General features: G+C 58.8%; 1 protein-coding gene across 7 annotated transcripts in view; it reads right to left on the reverse strand.

The window, feature by feature from the left end:
- Nucleotides 1–15,779, reverse strand: part of LOC138817648 (nuclear factor 1 X-type) — a 92,797-nt gene that overhangs the window by 5,063 nt on the left and 71,955 nt on the right. For 4 of the 7 annotated variants that reach the window (XM_070008150.1, XM_070008152.1, XM_070008151.1 and 1 more), the window contains exons 3-10: nt 14,798–14,860; nt 14,452–14,526; nt 14,005–14,125; nt 13,034–13,170; nt 10,069–10,191; nt 7,821–7,996; nt 2,324–2,471; nt 45–136 (exon numbers count right to left, since the gene is read on the reverse strand). In XM_070008150.1, coding sequence (XP_069864251.1) covers nt 45–136; nt 2,324–2,471; nt 7,821–7,996; nt 10,069–10,191; nt 13,034–13,170; nt 14,005–14,125; nt 14,452–14,526; nt 14,798–14,860 — 935 coding nt within the window. The remainder of the gene's footprint in view (nt 1–44; nt 137–2,323; nt 2,472–7,820; nt 7,997–10,068; nt 10,192–13,033; nt 13,171–14,004; nt 14,126–14,451; nt 14,527–14,797; nt 14,861–15,779) is intronic. The other 3 variants (XM_070008155.1, XM_070008153.1, XM_070008157.1) reach the window with 3 other exon arrangements.

The following is a 15,779-nucleotide window of genomic DNA, read 5'->3' on the forward strand; positions in this document are numbered from 1 at the left end:
GGCCCCTCTCGGCCAGTGCCTGGGCGCATGGGGCTGGCTCCTACCTGAGACTGCTGTGGGATGTTCAGAAAGTTGCCGTCCCGGGGTCCGATGCTGACAAACCGGTTGGCAGAGGAGGCGCCTGTCGCTGCGAATGCTGTGGAGAGCGGGGGAGAGAGGGAGACACCTGTCAGGCCGTGGAGCCGCCTGGGCACTGCCTTTCAGGGCTGCTGAGAGAGGGAGGCTGGTGTTAGAGCTTGCTAGCGGCTGGTGCTGGCCGGCAGTGAGGACAGGCCAGGGACTGCGGTGCTGGAGGCCCCCCATCCTCTCACTGGCCAGAGCACTCCCACCGTACCCCTGCCCCCCAGAACTGACCCTCAGCCAGGTGTCCGCTCGAGCTAAGGAAGGGGCACTGATGCTGCAGCCAAGGTTCCTGGACCCAGTTCTGTCCCCTACCGAGATCCTGGATAGCACTGGGAATGACCCGGCCCGCAGGCGCCCCCAGTGGGTGCCCTGACTTTCCCGTTGAAGAAGAGGGCCGGGTGAGGGTCGGAACTGGGGAGACCTTCTCAGGCCATCTCCCCAACCCTGCAGCCTCGCTGGCCGTCCTGAGTTGTCCCCAGATTGGGCGGGCAGCCTCAGGGAGCTCCCAGCGGGCCTACTGGAGGGCTGCGTCAAGACAGGACCAGGGACGGGGGGTGTGGGGGTGTAGGGGGGAGCCTGCGGCCTGGCTGCCTGGTGCGGGGCCAGGGTTGGGAAGGCTCAGGCCCCCCCGCCATCCTCCTCCAGTTGATGGCCAAGCCCGAAAGGACCAGTAACCTCCGAACTGGATTATGGACCAAGGGGTCAAGAGGAGGAACAGGAGGAGGAGGAGCAGGAGGAGGAGGAGGAGGAGGCCATAGTGCCTGGCAGAGTCCCAAAGCTCAGTGTCCTGGGGAAGGTGTCCTGCATCAGAGCAGTCGAACAAACCCAACACTCCTGAGCTCTTTTTTTTTTTTTTTTTTTTTTTGGGGGGGTCGAATTGGAGCCCTACAGGAAGGAATAGGCCCTGAACTCCCAGTAGGGTGGGGGTGGAGATGTCCTCGGGGGTTAAAGGAGTGTCACAAGTTGCCTGGGAAGCCCACCCTTTTCCCCAACGCCAAACACACCTGGGGCCTGTGCTCGCCGGCTTCTGCCCACCTGCCTCCCAGTGCCCCTCCCCACGCCCATGAGCATGAGTTCCTGTCTCGTGGCAGATGCAGATGAGAGGATGGCATGGTGATGGTGAGGAGGGGAAGCGAACTCAAACCAGGGGAGAAGGAGAGACAGAGGGTGCGAACAGACAGCAGTGGGAGATGGGCCGCCCTCCGCCTGCCCGCCTGCCCGTCGGCTGGCTGCCAGGCCCTGGCCTGTGGCCTGTCAGCCCCAGAGCTCGGCCCGCCCGTGCCCGTTCCCTGCCCACGGGCAGTGCCACCCAGCTCTCCTCCGCCTCTCTGTCCTTCACATCAGGTCCACCTCGGGCCTCACCACTCAGTGTTCTTCTCTTCCCTTTGACAAAATTTGTCATTGGTCTTAAAGAAAAAAGAAAGGAAAGAAAGAGGGAGGGAAGGAGGGAAGGAGAGAAGCATGGATGGAAGGGAGGGAGGAAGGGGGGGAGGGAGGAGAGAGATGAAGTAAGCCAAGGCCCAAAGCCCACCCACAACTTCAGAACCACCAACCTAGGACAGGAACTGAGGGAGAGGAAGGGCGAGGGGTGGGAGGAGGGAAGGGAAAAAAAAAAAAAAAGAGGAACGACGAGAGAAACCAAATGTGAGACTGAGGCAGGGTCAGGACCAGCCCCTGTGTCTTCAGAGGCCTGTGGGGGCCGGAATGGAGGTGGGGGCAAGGCAAAAAGGGGATGGTGGTGGCGTCACCTTGTGCTCACAGTGATTTTTTTTTTTTTTTGGTGTGTATAGGGGAACAACGAAACAACAAAAACTAGATATATATTGAAAAACAAAACCAAAAAAGAAAAACAAAACAAAAAAAAGAAAAAGGAAAAAAAAACAGCAATCAGGCATGATGATGGCATGGCTGTGCCTCCCGCCCCCCCCGCCGGCACCCACGGCCCGGCACCCCACCGTGCTCTCCCTCCCGCCCCCCAGGGGGGCCTGGGTCACCCCCACTGGGAGCGAGCAGTGGACAGAGAGGCTCATGGGGTGCTGGCCTGGTGCAGCTGAGGCCCGGGAGGCTGAGGCTGGGGCTCCGAGGCGCTGTGGGGGGACCTGGCGGTGGGGAGGGGCCGCTCCTGCCGGGCAGTGCGGGGGGCCACCGTGTGCATGGCGGGAGGCTGGGCACTGTGCTTGCGTTTCCATGGTCCACTTACAAGGTGACGGAGGAGTCAAGGCGGCGCCGTCTGGGGCAGTGCTGGTGGATTTGGAATCAGGCATAGGAAGGGGCACAGGTCTGGCCACTGGAGGCGGCGGTGGTAGCAAAAATGACCCCGGGACTTTGCCCTGGCCGCTACCGTTGGGCTGCGAACAACATAAATAGAGTGACGCATGAAAGCACATCGCACACACACGCTCCCCTGCGCGGCCGCAGCGCACGCGCCTGCTCGCTCGTGGGAGCGGCGCTCCCGTGGGAGTGGGAGAGGCGGGGCCGGGGCGGGGCCTCCTGGCCTCACCAGGGCAGGGTGGGGAGGGTGGAAGGCCTCTATTTGGTCTCTCGGGTGTTTCTCTCTTTTTTTTTTTTTTTTGTCCTCTTGAAGTAGAAGGAGGGCGGGTTGTCCGACAGATGGCTGGTTATTTCCTAAGGAAAATGGTTTAGATAGACGTGCCACTAGTCAGCTGCTTCTAGAACTCTTTTGCACCTGAGGACCTCCCATGGCAGATAAGGCAGCTCACCTTGCCATCTCCAAAGGCCCTAGAAAAACCTTCCTCTGCACTTGGGGGGGTACAGCCTCAGGAGGAACCCCACAGGCAGTGGGGGGCGGGGCTGGCCTTTCTCTACAGCGTCCCTGTGGTTCCTCAAGAGTGTGGGCTTGCTATGCCACCCGCGGCTCACACCTGTCATCCCAGCGACTCAGGAGGCTGAGAGCTGAGGATCGTGCATGGTTCAAAGCCAGTCTGGGCAGGAAAATCCTTGAGACTCTTTAGTCGCCAATGAACCACCAAAAAATGTTAGAGGTGGCGCTGTGGCTCCATTGGTAGAGTGCTAGCCTTGAGCAAGAGAGCTCAGGGACAGCGCCAGGCCCTGACTACAAACCCCAGGATCAACACTAAAGCAAACAAACAAAAACAAAAGCGTGGGTCCTGTCCTGTACCCTCTGCGGTGTCACACCTGAGTGTCCTTGTCCAGGCAGAGGCCCTGTGTGGTTAGGGTCCCTGCTTGGGAGACACAGGTGCCACAGGCTCCCTGGCCTCTTGCTGGCAGATTCCCTGAAGGGTCGCCTCGATGCCACCTCCATGCTGGGGAAGGCCAGGCCCTGCTCTCCATTCTCTCTGCAGGCACAGCTTTCCCTCCGCCGGCCCCCCTCTCCTATGGGTGGGCAGCGCCCACAGAGCCCGCACGGTCGTGAGTCAGTCGGTTGGCAATCATGTCACCTGCGCTATGATAGTGAGATTCTGCCTCCTCCCTGCAAAGACTGCGAGTCTCCCCCTCCCAATCCAGGGGGGCAGGCCACCTTTAACTACCACCATGTCTACACCACCCCCACCCCAGGACATAGCTGTCCTCACCTGGGGTGGCTATATCTAGAACCATTTGTGGGGCGGGGGTGGAAGTGGGAGGTTAGTGGGGGAGCTGCAGTTTAGCACCCTGCAGCACACAGGGTGGCCCCAGGACAAAGGAGCACCTGCGCACAAGTCACCAGCGTTACTGCGCAGAGACCCAGCACAGAGGGAGCTTAGTGCCCTCACTTCACAGCTAAAGAAACTGAGGTCACCCAGCGACCACTGGCCAGGCCTGGAGTTCAGAGCCATGTCTGATCCCAGAGACCCTGTAGACTTCCCCAAGTGCTCTTCAGCTCACACTACAAGAAGTGTGTCACTTCACCGGGTCACAGGTAACGCAGGCTGCCCCATTCAAGGCCCCCATGATGGGGAGCAGACTGGGGTCTTCCTGGTCCCACACACCACCTTCACATCCCCAGACATTTCAATCCATTCCAGACCAATGGCGGTTCCAGAACAGAGGCTGGACGGCCTCACGGGCACTCACGGGAGTACTTTCCATGCCCTTCCAGGCCCGCTCACTCCTGGAGACCAGCCAGTTCCCTGAGTCATACCATCTCTCCCCATCCTGCTCTTCCGGTCTTGACCTCCATGCTCTGAAGTTGGCAAAAGTACACGACCCTCAGTTCGCACTCGCAAGTGCACCACTTCAAATTCATAAGCCCCACAGCTGAAAGGCCCAGCTCTCCTTCCTCCCTCCCAGCGCCAGGGTCTGACACCATTGTCCCTCCCAACTGGCTCCGCCCACTGCTCCTGCCCTCCCTCACCATGACATGCAAGGGCTGGGAGTGCGGCTCAAGAGTCCTAGCCTTGGAAGTGGCTCTGTGGTTCAAGCGGTAGAGCCCTTGCCTTGAGCGGAAGAGCTGAGGGGCAGCGCCCAAGCCCAGAGTTCAAGCCCCACAACCGACCAAAAAAAAAAAAAAAAGAGAGAAGTTAAAACATTTCTTTGGGGGCTGGGAAGGTGGCTCAGTGGTAGAGCGCTTGCCTTGCATGCCTGAGGCCCTGCGTTCGATTCCTCAGCACCACATAAGCAAAAAGAAAAAAGCCGAAGTGGCGCTGTGGCTCAAGTGGTAGAGCGCTAGCCTTGAGCTGAAGAGCTGAGGGACAGCGCCCAGGCCCAGAGTTCAGGCCCCATGACCAGACCCCCTCCCCCCCCCCCCCCCCCCCCGCTCAAAAATACAAAACAAAACAAAAAAGAGTGCTAGCCTTGAGCAGAAGCCCAGGATTCCTCTCCTCAGCACCACATAAACAGAAAAAGCCAGAAGTGGCGCTGTGGCTTAAGTGGTAGAGTGCTAGCCTTGAGTAAAAGAAGCTCAGGGACAGTGCCCAGGCCCTGAGTTCAAGCCCCAGGACTGGCAAAAAAAAAAAATAATAATAATAATTCAAGCCAGGAGCAAGGTGGCTCACACCTGTCCAGTCAAGGAAGGCCTTGAGACTCTTATCTCCAATTAACCACCAACAAGTTGGAAATGGCACTGTGACTCACGTGTTAGAGCACTAGCCTTGAGCAAAAAAAGCTCAGGGACAGCACTCAGGCCCTGACTTGAGTTCAAGCATGGACACACAGACACACAGACACACAGACACACACACACATACACACACACACACACACACACACACACAAATCCAGAAGCCTTGGTCAAAAGCAGGCAGTGGATCTGTGTCTTGTGTGGTCACACTGGGAACAGCCACTTTGGGCTCAGAGGACAGCAGGAGTTGGGTCTGCAGATGACCCTGAGCTCCAAGAGACAGTGCTCCCCTCAGTCCATGCCTGTAGGCTTCTGTCAGGCAAGCAGGAACCCCTCCCCCTGCCTGCCCTCCTCCCTTCCTCCCCCCTGCAGACTGCAGCCTTTCACCTTCTCTCTGGGCCCCCAGCAACTGGCCCCAGACCTTCCAGAAATGCTTGCAACCACAGGGTGGCCATAGCCTCCTTTCTCACTTTAGAGATCGAAGTCGCTACTCCCATCACACAGGGCTAAGCCTGGCCTGATAGGAGCCAACGCTGAAACTTGCCGAATTCTGACTTTCCATTTCTAGAAGTAACTTCCATCTGGGCAGGGATGTCTGAGCTCCGGTTGGGGTCTGGGTCGAGGTGTTACAAGTCTTGTAATGGTGCTTGTAATGACCTCATTGGTCAGGGGCTAGAAGCCGGTAGGTGACTGGCTTCCACCTTACTGACATACCAGGTCTGACTGTCCTGGTGTGTAGTGTCCCACCCACGCTCTATGGGCTTGGGACAACTCCGCTGAGTCCTCTTAGCCACCATCTCCTCTCTGCCCTGAAACAGGCTAACCAGGCACCTTTTCTGTCCTCTGTCTCTCACCCGTGTGGTATCTACTTGGCTTTGGCCATTACACATTTGGTTCTCTGAAACCAGTACGTGACCCTGGGTGGAGGGAAGGGCTCTCAAGTGCCGGCAAACCTTTGCGCCACGTCAGTGAACTTCTTTTCTGCGGATGCCTTCCTGCACAGCTGGTTTGTCGTGGGCTCTCAAGGTGCTTTGGAAGCCCCTCCTCTACACTCTGGATTGGAATTTGAAAGTATGGGGTGCCCTGGCCAGCAGTCCAGCCCCAAGCAGATGCACGCACAAAGGCCTGACCCGGACCTGCTGTTCCAGCAGCTGTAGGCTGAGGCCCAGCCGCCTGTGTGTGCCAGGCCTGCGGGCGACCCTCGCCCACATGGACGGCTGACACTTGCTGCTCCAAATGTGGCAGGGAGCAAGCACTGCCCCGCTTCTGGCTCTTCCACTCAGAAGCTGGCCATGGGCCCCTCAAGCTCCCTGACGCACCCCTTGTCCTCTCATGGATTCAGGCCCTAAGAAGAGACCCAGAGAGGCTGCTCCCAGCCTGCTTTGCGCTGCTTCAACCTGTGTATGTCTCTAGGTGCAGTTGGCTGTAGCCAAGTGCCTGTCCACAGAGGACGGCCCTCCAGGTAAATGAGCTCCTATCTTGGGCCACCAGGCTGAGGGCCAGGCTCAGAACGCACGCTGCAGGTGGGCAGGGCCTACTTGACCCTCCTTCCTCCGCCCAGCTCATCTGCACTCCGAACCCACAGGCCCTTGGGGACAGGGCTGTCACATCTCTGAGGACAGCACAGCGGCTATCAGGAGCTAGGTCCATTCCTAAGAGTGACAGAGCTTGTCCGGAGAGGTGAGCAAGGCCACAGGCGTGCTGAGGAGTAGCCCAGGCAGAGAGGGAAAGCCTCTCGGTACACAGAAGAGGAAGTAAAGACAGCAGAAGGAGGAGGAGAAGGAGGAGAGAAGAAAGTGGACCGGTTCCACAATGGGTGCCAACAGAGAGCCAGGAGGCCACCCCACGGCCCACCCCAGGCTGTAGTGCAGTGCTAGCAAACGCCGACACCACACGGAGCCCTCTCCTGGTGAGCGGCCTCTGGCGCGGCTGCGGGGGAACACAGGCCCAAGCGTGACCCTTTGGGCCTCCTGCCCCGCCCCCACTTATCACAGCAGGCTTCGCAGCGCCCAGCATTGTCAAGAGAGCAACCGGAGTGGCCCCCAAGGGCTGAATGTGTCCCTCTTACCCTCAGGGACAATCTCTGTGCTGTGTTGTGCTGTGCAGGGCCCGTGGCCTGGCCCTAGTGCTTGGGGAAAGGTCGGCGGGGCAGCCCTCTGCCCCCTAGGTTTGCCTACAACCAGAAAGGTACACTGGAGTGTCCGTGCCAGCTCTGGACTGGGTCCCCCTCCCCGGGTGTTCCTGTCCCCCACCAGCACAGTGAAAGCCAGAGACATTTCGGATGACCACGACTAGGGAGGGGGAGGTGCCTGGCACCAGCAGGTAGATGGTACCAAATGCCCACAGGGTCCAGTGTCCAGGTCTCACACCGCACAGAATACACAGCTCCCAATGTCAACAGTGCCAGGATAGCACACTGTAGTCTAGAACCTGACAAGTCCTTGCACCCCAAGATTGAAGAGGTCTGGGCTGGATAGATCTCAGGCTCAGTCCTGCCGGGAGGGCCAGGAGATGGGCAGATCCTGGTGCAGCGTTCAGAACCTCGCCTCAGGCCCAGCAAAGGGGAAGCTTGTGAGGCTGCTGCCGCCCCAGAGCCAGCCGGGCTCCCGGCCTTCACACACGTGGAGACACACACGGACAAGAGGCTGCACTGGGGCTCCTGGCCTTTGGGACTCACCTGTCCGGTGGCCTGGCCCGAGCCATCTGAGCAGACGAACTGCACAAACTCCTTCAGGGAGTCCTGGCCGTGGTGGTGGTGGTAGCGGATGGTCGGGTGTGTGAAGTACGGGCTCGACTGCTGGATGATGGACGTGGAGGGGAAGTGCAGCGCCGAGGCGGTGGCCCGGGGGCTCCCTGTGCACACCGGCAGGGAGAGGAAAGGTCAGGGTTGAGGCAGCAAAAAAGGGCAGGGCAGGGAGAAGCAGGAAGAGCACTGGTTTCAGCCACAAAAACCTCCGACGTTTGAGATCAATGACATTTAAATGATCTAAAAACAGCTAATAGCCAAGCTAGCAGACTGCTTCTGTAAATATAAAGTTTGATTAGAACCAAGGTGGGGATTAGGGTGACTCAGGCAGGCAAGGCAGTGTCTAGTACCTAGGCTGGCCTGGACCATGATCCTCTTATTTACGCTTCCTATGGAACTGAGATGACAGGTGTGTTGGATTGAAGGCTCAGGGATTTTTCTGTCCAGACTGGTCTCAAACCACCATCCTTCTTATCTCAGCCTCCCCGGTAGCTAGGATCAGGCTGGAACTCGAAATCTTGCCTCAGCCTCCTGAATACTGGGATTAGAAACACGCATCACCCCACCTGACCTCATCGCATGCTTCTGTTTGCAATAGCTTCGATTTTAAAAAATAGCGCCTTAATTTTTGTGTGTGCGCGTGCCGGTCCTGGGGCTTAAACACTGGGCCTGGGTGCTGACCCTGAGCTCTTTTTGTCAAGGCGAGCGCTCTGCCACTTGAGCCATAGTACCATTTCCAGCATTTAGGTGGTTCATTGGAGATAAGAGTCTCACAGGCTTTCCTCCCCAGGCTGGTTTTGAACTGTGATGCTTAGATCTCAGCCTCTTGAATAGCTAGGATTATAGGTGTGAGCCATTGGTGCCTGGCTAAGATATTACTTATTTTGATAATTCGACTTTTGGTACCTCCTGACCTTTTTTTTTTTTTTTTTTTTGGTTGGTCATGGGGCTTGATCTCTGGGCTTGGGCGCTGTCCCTGTGCTCTTCAGCTCAAAGGCGAGCACTAAACCGCTTGAGCCACAGCGCCACTTCTGGTTTTCTAGTAGTTTATCGGAGATAAGAGTCTCACGGAGTTTCCTGCCTGGGCTGGCTTTGAACCCTGATCCTCAGATCTCAGCCTCCTGAGTAGCTAGGATGATAGGCGTGAGCCACCAGCGCCCAGCTCCTCCTGACCTTTTGTGCCCAAAGCCCCCTCACTGTCTGTGCCCTGGCCCCAGGGCCCTGGGTACAAGGCTGATGAGGACAGATGACAGGATGTAGACGGCTCTGCCGCAGCCCCTGCATCCCCGGGGTCTCAGCCCCATTGTCACTGCACGTGTCCTCACAGCCAGGCCTGCCCCGGCACAGGCCTCAGCTCTTCCTCAGGTCCTCCCCCTCCCGTCTGGTTCTAATCAGCTCGTTCTCTCCATTTCATTAGGGGGCTGAGGAAACTTGGCTTCTCTTTGGAGTTCATAAAAACGGAGTCGGCGTGGAGAGGGGCCTGCTGCCTTCCTACTGCTTGCACAGGGTCTGGGCTCCCCGCCCCCACCTCGTCACCACACCCTGCCCCAGCACTGGCTGCCTCTGGGCTCACAGCCAGGAGGCCCTGAGGAGGAAGGCAGGAGGTAAAACTCCCAGCTCTGGGTCTTATGGAGGCGCAGGCAGAGCTGGGGCGGCATGCAGACAAAGGCCAGGCCTCCTGCTGCCGGATGGTGCAGAGGGAGGCTGGCAGGAGAGGAGTGAGAGGAGGAGGCGAAAGTTTCTAGGTGGTGTCCTGAGCATCTTATTGCAGAGACTGAAGCAAGAGATGCCCCTCCAACTAGGCAGGCCATCTGGGCACTCTTCCCTGGAGAGCAGGGCACAGCCACCTGTCCCCCAGGTCCAGCCCTCTTCTGAGACAGGCCAGGGAGGCCTTTTGACTCCACAGCACCCTGGGCTCCTTCTAAGAGAGCAGCCCTTGCTCAGCCCAGCCAGGCACTGGGGGGCAGCAGGAGAGGGTGGGGGAAAAGCCTGGCAGGGTCCAAGCAGAACTGGGCCTGAGTGGCCGGATACTCTGAGGAAACCAGGCCTGCTTGTGGGGGGGGGGGCATCCAGGGAGCCTGGGGCATGGCGCCCGCTAGCCCTAGCTCCTCTGCGTGGCCAGCTGCCCCTCGACACACAGCTGCCTCCCGTCGCGCCCCTCCCAGGTCCCATGTCTCACCTGGTCTGACTCCAGCAAGCACAGGCAGCGGGTGGTGGGTGAAAGCCATGCGTGGGGAGCTGCCCTGAGAGGAGAGGGCACTGCAGAAGTCCAGCTTTCCTGACTTTTTTAGAGAAGCCGGGCCTGGGGGGAGGAAGCAGCAACACGGGCAGGTTTAGCTGGGCTGGGGCGGGAGCAGGGACTGGGGAAGCCAGCAGCTCGCTCCTCCTCTCCTCGGCACCCCTGTCCACCACCAGCCTCCTCTGGGAGTCCTCCCACCACTTGGCCTGTCCGGCTCCTCCCAAGACTGGTGGTGGACAGGCTGGAAAGTGAAGCCCCTGGGTCCTGTGAGGTGACATGTGCTAGAAAGAGGAAAGGGGGAGACAGACTGTCCGCCATGAGTGGATAAGGGAAGAAAAGGGGGGCGGGGACAGGAGTGATAGGGAGTGAGGAGGACCCAGGGCCCACCTGGGAGGGGCGGTAGGATGTTCTGTGAAAGAAGCCAGCACCCCACTCCCGAAGGGGAAGCAGCCCGGCCCAACAGGAGGGCAGGGACAAGGTCAGAAGGCCTTGGAGGACCATGGAGTCAGAGCCAAAGGGCCAGGACGGCCTAGGCCAGGAGGTGTGGAGGCTGGGGCTCTGCTCAGCTCTTGCGTCCACAAGAGCCGGCACTGTTGGGCAGGAGTTGGAGGCTCTGCCTCTGACCTCACAGCGCAGCAGGCACACAGAACCCAGCAAACAAGGCTCCCAGCAGGCATTTCTTCCTGGGGGAGCCTGTGCCTTGTCCTGAATGGAGCCTCAGAGATGGCCCTGGCCAGGAGGGGAAGGTGCAGGAGACCCAGGCATGAGCTGTGGCTTTGGGTGGAGGCAGGGGCTGCAGAACAGAGAAACGGAGCCATCTTCACGCAGAGGCTGGAGGCGGGGGAGGAGAGCTCCCAGCCGCCAGCAGAGGTGTTATCTAGTGGCAGCTGTGTGCCACCTGATAGCTGGCACGATGGGGAGGGGAAGCGCCCCACCAGCTGTGCACAGCTGTCCCTGCTGCTGCACAGCGCCTCTGCAGCTGTTCCCTGTCCTGCAGCTGGGCAGCTTAATTGACGATTTGTCGCAGCCCAGGGAAACAACGACAAGTGGGGGTGGGGGGGCCAGGGTGCTGGAGGAGGGTGCTGGGGTACTACGCATGGCAGGACTGCCTGGAGAAGCAGAAACGGCCGTGAGAACAGACAGCGAGGAAAAGAGAGCAGGAGGCAGGAGCCAAGGGCTCCTTGGGATCCAGGCCTGGGACCCTCCCGGGAAGATGGGTGGTGGTAGGCAGGCCCTCAGAGCACGCTAGCCCCAGTTCCTGCAGATGGGGTCACCTCGCTGAGGACTGGCCACCTGAGATGTAGCAGAGTGTCCTCTTTTGTCAACTCCCTCCCTGAGGGCCTCCAAAGACACTCCCAGGGACTGGTGACAGGGACTGGCTTGCCAGGAGGAGCCGGCACGTGGCCACTCCCAGCCTGCGCAGTTACTCCAGCCCCAGCCTCTGCCACGCAACAGGCCACGGGAGACCCCCCCCCCCCCGAGTGAGGAGAGGAAGCCATGCGGTGCATGCCACCCATGAGCAGCCAGTCTCCTCACACGCACAGCCCTCCTGCTGGCTCCTCAGTCGGCACTGTAGGTGACAGGAAGGGGCTGCTGGGGGAGGTGGGGGTGGGGGGACTGGGAACGTCCCAGACAGCTTCCTCCTGGGCTCTTCACAAACTCTGCCCTTTGCTAGCTTCCCGGCCTGGGCTAAAAACAGCTCTGCCCATCCTTCCCTTACTCTGAGCGTCTCTGTAAAGCTGAGCCCTGAGGCTAGCAGTTTTCAGCTCCAGAGATTCTGTCCCCTAGTAGGGCGGGGGGGGGGGGGGGCATTTGGTAATGTGTGCAGACACTTTTGTTCGTTAAAACAGGGTGGCTGGGTATGAGAGTGCATACCTGTAATCCCACCACTCGGGAGTCTGAGGCAGGAGGATGGAGAGTTTCAGGCCAGGCCAGGGTATTTAGCAATACCTTATCTCTACAACAAAACCCTCTGGGATATAGCTGGATGCAGTGGCACACCTTTATCATCTCAGCTACACAGGAGGCTGAGCTCAGGAGGATCGAGCTTCTAGGTGAGCCCAGGCAAAAAAGTTTGCAAGACCCCATCTCATTGGAAGCAGCTGGTTGAGGGCTTGACATCCCACCTACTTTGAGAAGCATAAAACAAGAGGATCACGGACCAAGTGCAGGCTTGGGCAAAAAGCAAGACCTTATCTCAAAATAAGCAGTGCAATAAAGGGTTGGAGGTGTGGCCCGGGGGTAGAGAGCCTGCCAAGCAAGCACAAAGCCCTAGTACTTCCAAAAAAGAAAAACCCAGGGTGGATGTTTGCTACTGGCATCTGTGGCAGAAGCCAGGAATACTGCTGAGCACCTCACAATGTAGGTCACCGCCAAACCTCAGTCAGCAAGGAGGCCTCAGACTGCTCTAAAGAGCTGGCCAATTCCCTCAGAGAAGAAATACCAAGAGAAGAGACTGGCTGGGCGCTGGGGCTTCACGCCTATCATCCTAACTACTCAGGAGGATGAGATCTGAGGATCATGGTTCAAAGCCAGCCTGAGCAGGAAAGTCTGTGAGACTCTTATCTCCAACTAATCACCAAAAATCTGGAAGTGGAGCTGTGGTTCAAGAGGTAGAATGCCAAAAAGCTTAAGGACAGTGATTAGGCCCTGAGTTCAAGCCCCAGGACCAGCCAAAAGAAAAAGAAAAAGAGAGACCCAGAAGAGTATGAGGAGAAGGCCCCCACGGCAACGCACTGGAGGCTGGACGACGCTCTACCCTCCACATGCACAAGCTCTGGTGTGGCCCAGCTCCTCATCGCTCCCCTTCAGCTTGGCCTGCCTTCCTCAGACCAGGAAGGAGAGACAGCAGGTGCCACTTGGCAGCAGGGGCGATGGCGGGAAGCACGGGTGGCCGTGCCCATACCTGCATCCACATCGTTGGGCCACCCGCTTGACTGACTGCTGCCGGCGGCCGGGGAGCGGCCTGTCCCAGGGTAGAACACGTCATCCACAGGGCTCTCCATCTCGCTGTCATCAATGGACTTGGGGCGCTTGGTGGTGCTGAAGAAGAGGAAAAAGAGCAGGTGGGCAAGGCTCCCTGATGACCTGTGGGTGTTCCCCAGTGAGCAGCAGCACTGCTGGAGTCTCCTCCACTGGACATCCCACCCTAAACTAGCACTTGGACCCCAGAGCTGCCCGCTTGCTGGAGTCAGCACCCCATCCTTGCTGGCAGCCACTGAAGGCCGCTCAGAGGAGGAGGTAAACCCCGTCCCCTGCCTGCTGTGGCCCTCAGGAGCTCCACAACAGTCATTAAGTTGCAAAATGTAGTTGTGGGAGATTTAAACTCAGGAGTGCTGGAACACAGTCGTTAAGAGGACAAATGCATTCATAGGCGATTTTTAGCAAAATCAAAATCAATGTCAAAATCCTCATAGTAAACAATAATGTCCCCATGCTCAAAAAGGATATGGTCCAGCCCTCCCCGGTAAGGTATACCCTGACCCCTGTCCCCTCCCCTGGAGTCCAGAGAGCCCCTCCTCATCTGCCAGCCCCAAAGGCTCCTGGCCTCTAGCCGCATTCCCCGAGCACACATCCCAGGCTGCCACGCTCCAGCCCTTGGCCCCACTGCGCATGTCCACATGCCTTTTGGGCATCACTCAGAGGGGCTGGGCTCAAATGTTACATCCCCACAAGAGGGGCCTTCTTGGACCCTCATTTCTAGCCAGAGCCATGCCTTGTGAAGGTTTGTGTCTCCATGGCCGTGTGCTTCGAGACCACATAAAGTAGAAGCTTAACGGGTGGCTGACCGCATGGGCCCAAGCCACATGAAAGCCAGCGCCCTCCACAAGGGAGGACTGGGTGATGGAGGTGAGAAGGGCGTGAAGCTGCGCTCACCTGGTGGAAGGAGGAGAGGTGATGGACCGCCGCCCCAGGGTCACCTGGTTTATGTTGTAGTAGCTGGGACTCTCCAGGTCCGCCAGCGAGAAGTTGGGCCCTGATGCCGTGGCAACAGGAGCTGGGGAGAACGAATGAGAGGTGTGAGGGTGAGAAGGGGTCCCCACAGACTGGGGGGGGGTCTTTACTTCCAAGAGGCTCTGGGAGAGCTTGCTGTGGGGCCATGGGACAGGATGGTGGGTCACCTTCGCAGTCAAGGAAATCTGGTAACTCGGGGTTGGGGCTGGAGGAAACTTAGAGATGGGACTCTGGATAATTTAGGCTTCACCCAGCCTGGGGCCAAAGGGGCAGAGCTGACCTCTGCTCCACCGCCCCATTAGTCTGCCCTGTGAGGGAGTTCCTACATCCCCCACCCCCAACCCAGCCCAGATGGCAGGACTCACTTACTCTGTGATACTCTCACCAGCTCTGTCACGTTCCAGACCCCCGAAGTCACAAAACAGTCCTGGAAACTTAAGTGCCCTGAGGAGGGAAGGAAAAGGGTTGGTGAGTGGCAGCAAGGCTGGCAGGGCCCCCTCTCTGTTCCTCAAAAACTTCTCCCCCTATGGCCAGCCTCCTCCGCCCCCCCATCCTTGAGAGCTCTGCCAGTCCCAGGTCAACCTTGAACAGGGGTCAGCGCCCAGTGAGCCCCCTCCCCTTGGATGGCAGCCCAGGTCCAGTCACTTCCTGACTGAGTAGCGAGGAAGAAGGAGGGTGGCCAGGGCAGTGATGGAGAGAGGAAGGGGACACTAACCGTTGGGCAGTGGTTTGATGTCCGCATCTCCTTGCTGGTTTGAACTATCTGATTGTCCGGATTCTGCAGGAGACACAAAGGGGAGGTTGAGTCAGGAGCCAAGCTTTGCAGAGCCACCAAGTTTGCCAGTGCCTTCAAGCCCTTCTTGTGGCTGAACCTGGGCAGCAGAGCTTCCCCGGCCCTGGGAGCCAGGAGAGGAGACAAGAGGGCAGGGAGTGAGCTTGGCTTCCGGCCTCTAAGCTGCCGAGGGCTGACATCTGGGCTGGACATCTCTGCCTCTGCAGCAGAGGGGAGGTGTCCTGTGCACTGCACAGTGCTTGCCCACTAGGTGCCAGCAGTACCCCAGCTGTGCCAACCCAAACTGCCTCCAGACACTTCCCCCTGTGCCCTGAGGGACAGAGTCACCCATGAGGGAGCAGCAGCCAACAGCCAGTCCCAAGCCAGGAGGAAGCCCAGGAGAGAAGCCAGTGACCAGAGTTATCCACAGCTGGGGTGGACCTCAATGTCCCCGCCTCAATCCAGCTCCGGCTCCCAGAGGAGCATCCCCACCCCTAACTTCATTAATTAAAGCCTTTCCCGGGGCCTGTGCCTCCCCCGCCTCACCTTTATGCTCACAGGCAGTGCCTGGCAACCCGGAGGGGGAGGTGTGCCGCCTGCTCTGTGCCAGCCTGTCTGGGCTGTCTCATGCCCCAGTGCCACAGCTGCTCAGAGGCAGCCCGGAGACAAGGGCCCATTGTGTGGTGGGAGCTCAGAGGGCTGGGGGCAGGGTGGAGTGTGTGTGTGTGTGAATATTTTGCTGAGCTTGGGAAAGCCCCCCCACCCCGCCCCCAGGTCCTCCAGCATTGTGTGCCAGGGGCACAACGGGGACCTCCAGCACGCCTGCCTAGGCACGACAGCTGGCAAGAGGGTAGGAGTGCTGGGCAGGTTGTGGTGCAGGAGGAAGTAGGCACTTGGGGAAGAGTGGGCAGCTTGTAGGGGCCAC

Source organism: Dipodomys merriami, unplaced genomic scaffold (assembly GCF_024711535.1).
Source record: "Dipodomys merriami isolate MVZ:Mamm:240054 unplaced genomic scaffold, mDipMer1.0.p SCAF_70, whole genome shotgun sequence".
Classification (NCBI taxonomy): domain Eukaryota; kingdom Metazoa; phylum Chordata; class Mammalia; order Rodentia; family Heteromyidae; genus Dipodomys; species Dipodomys merriami.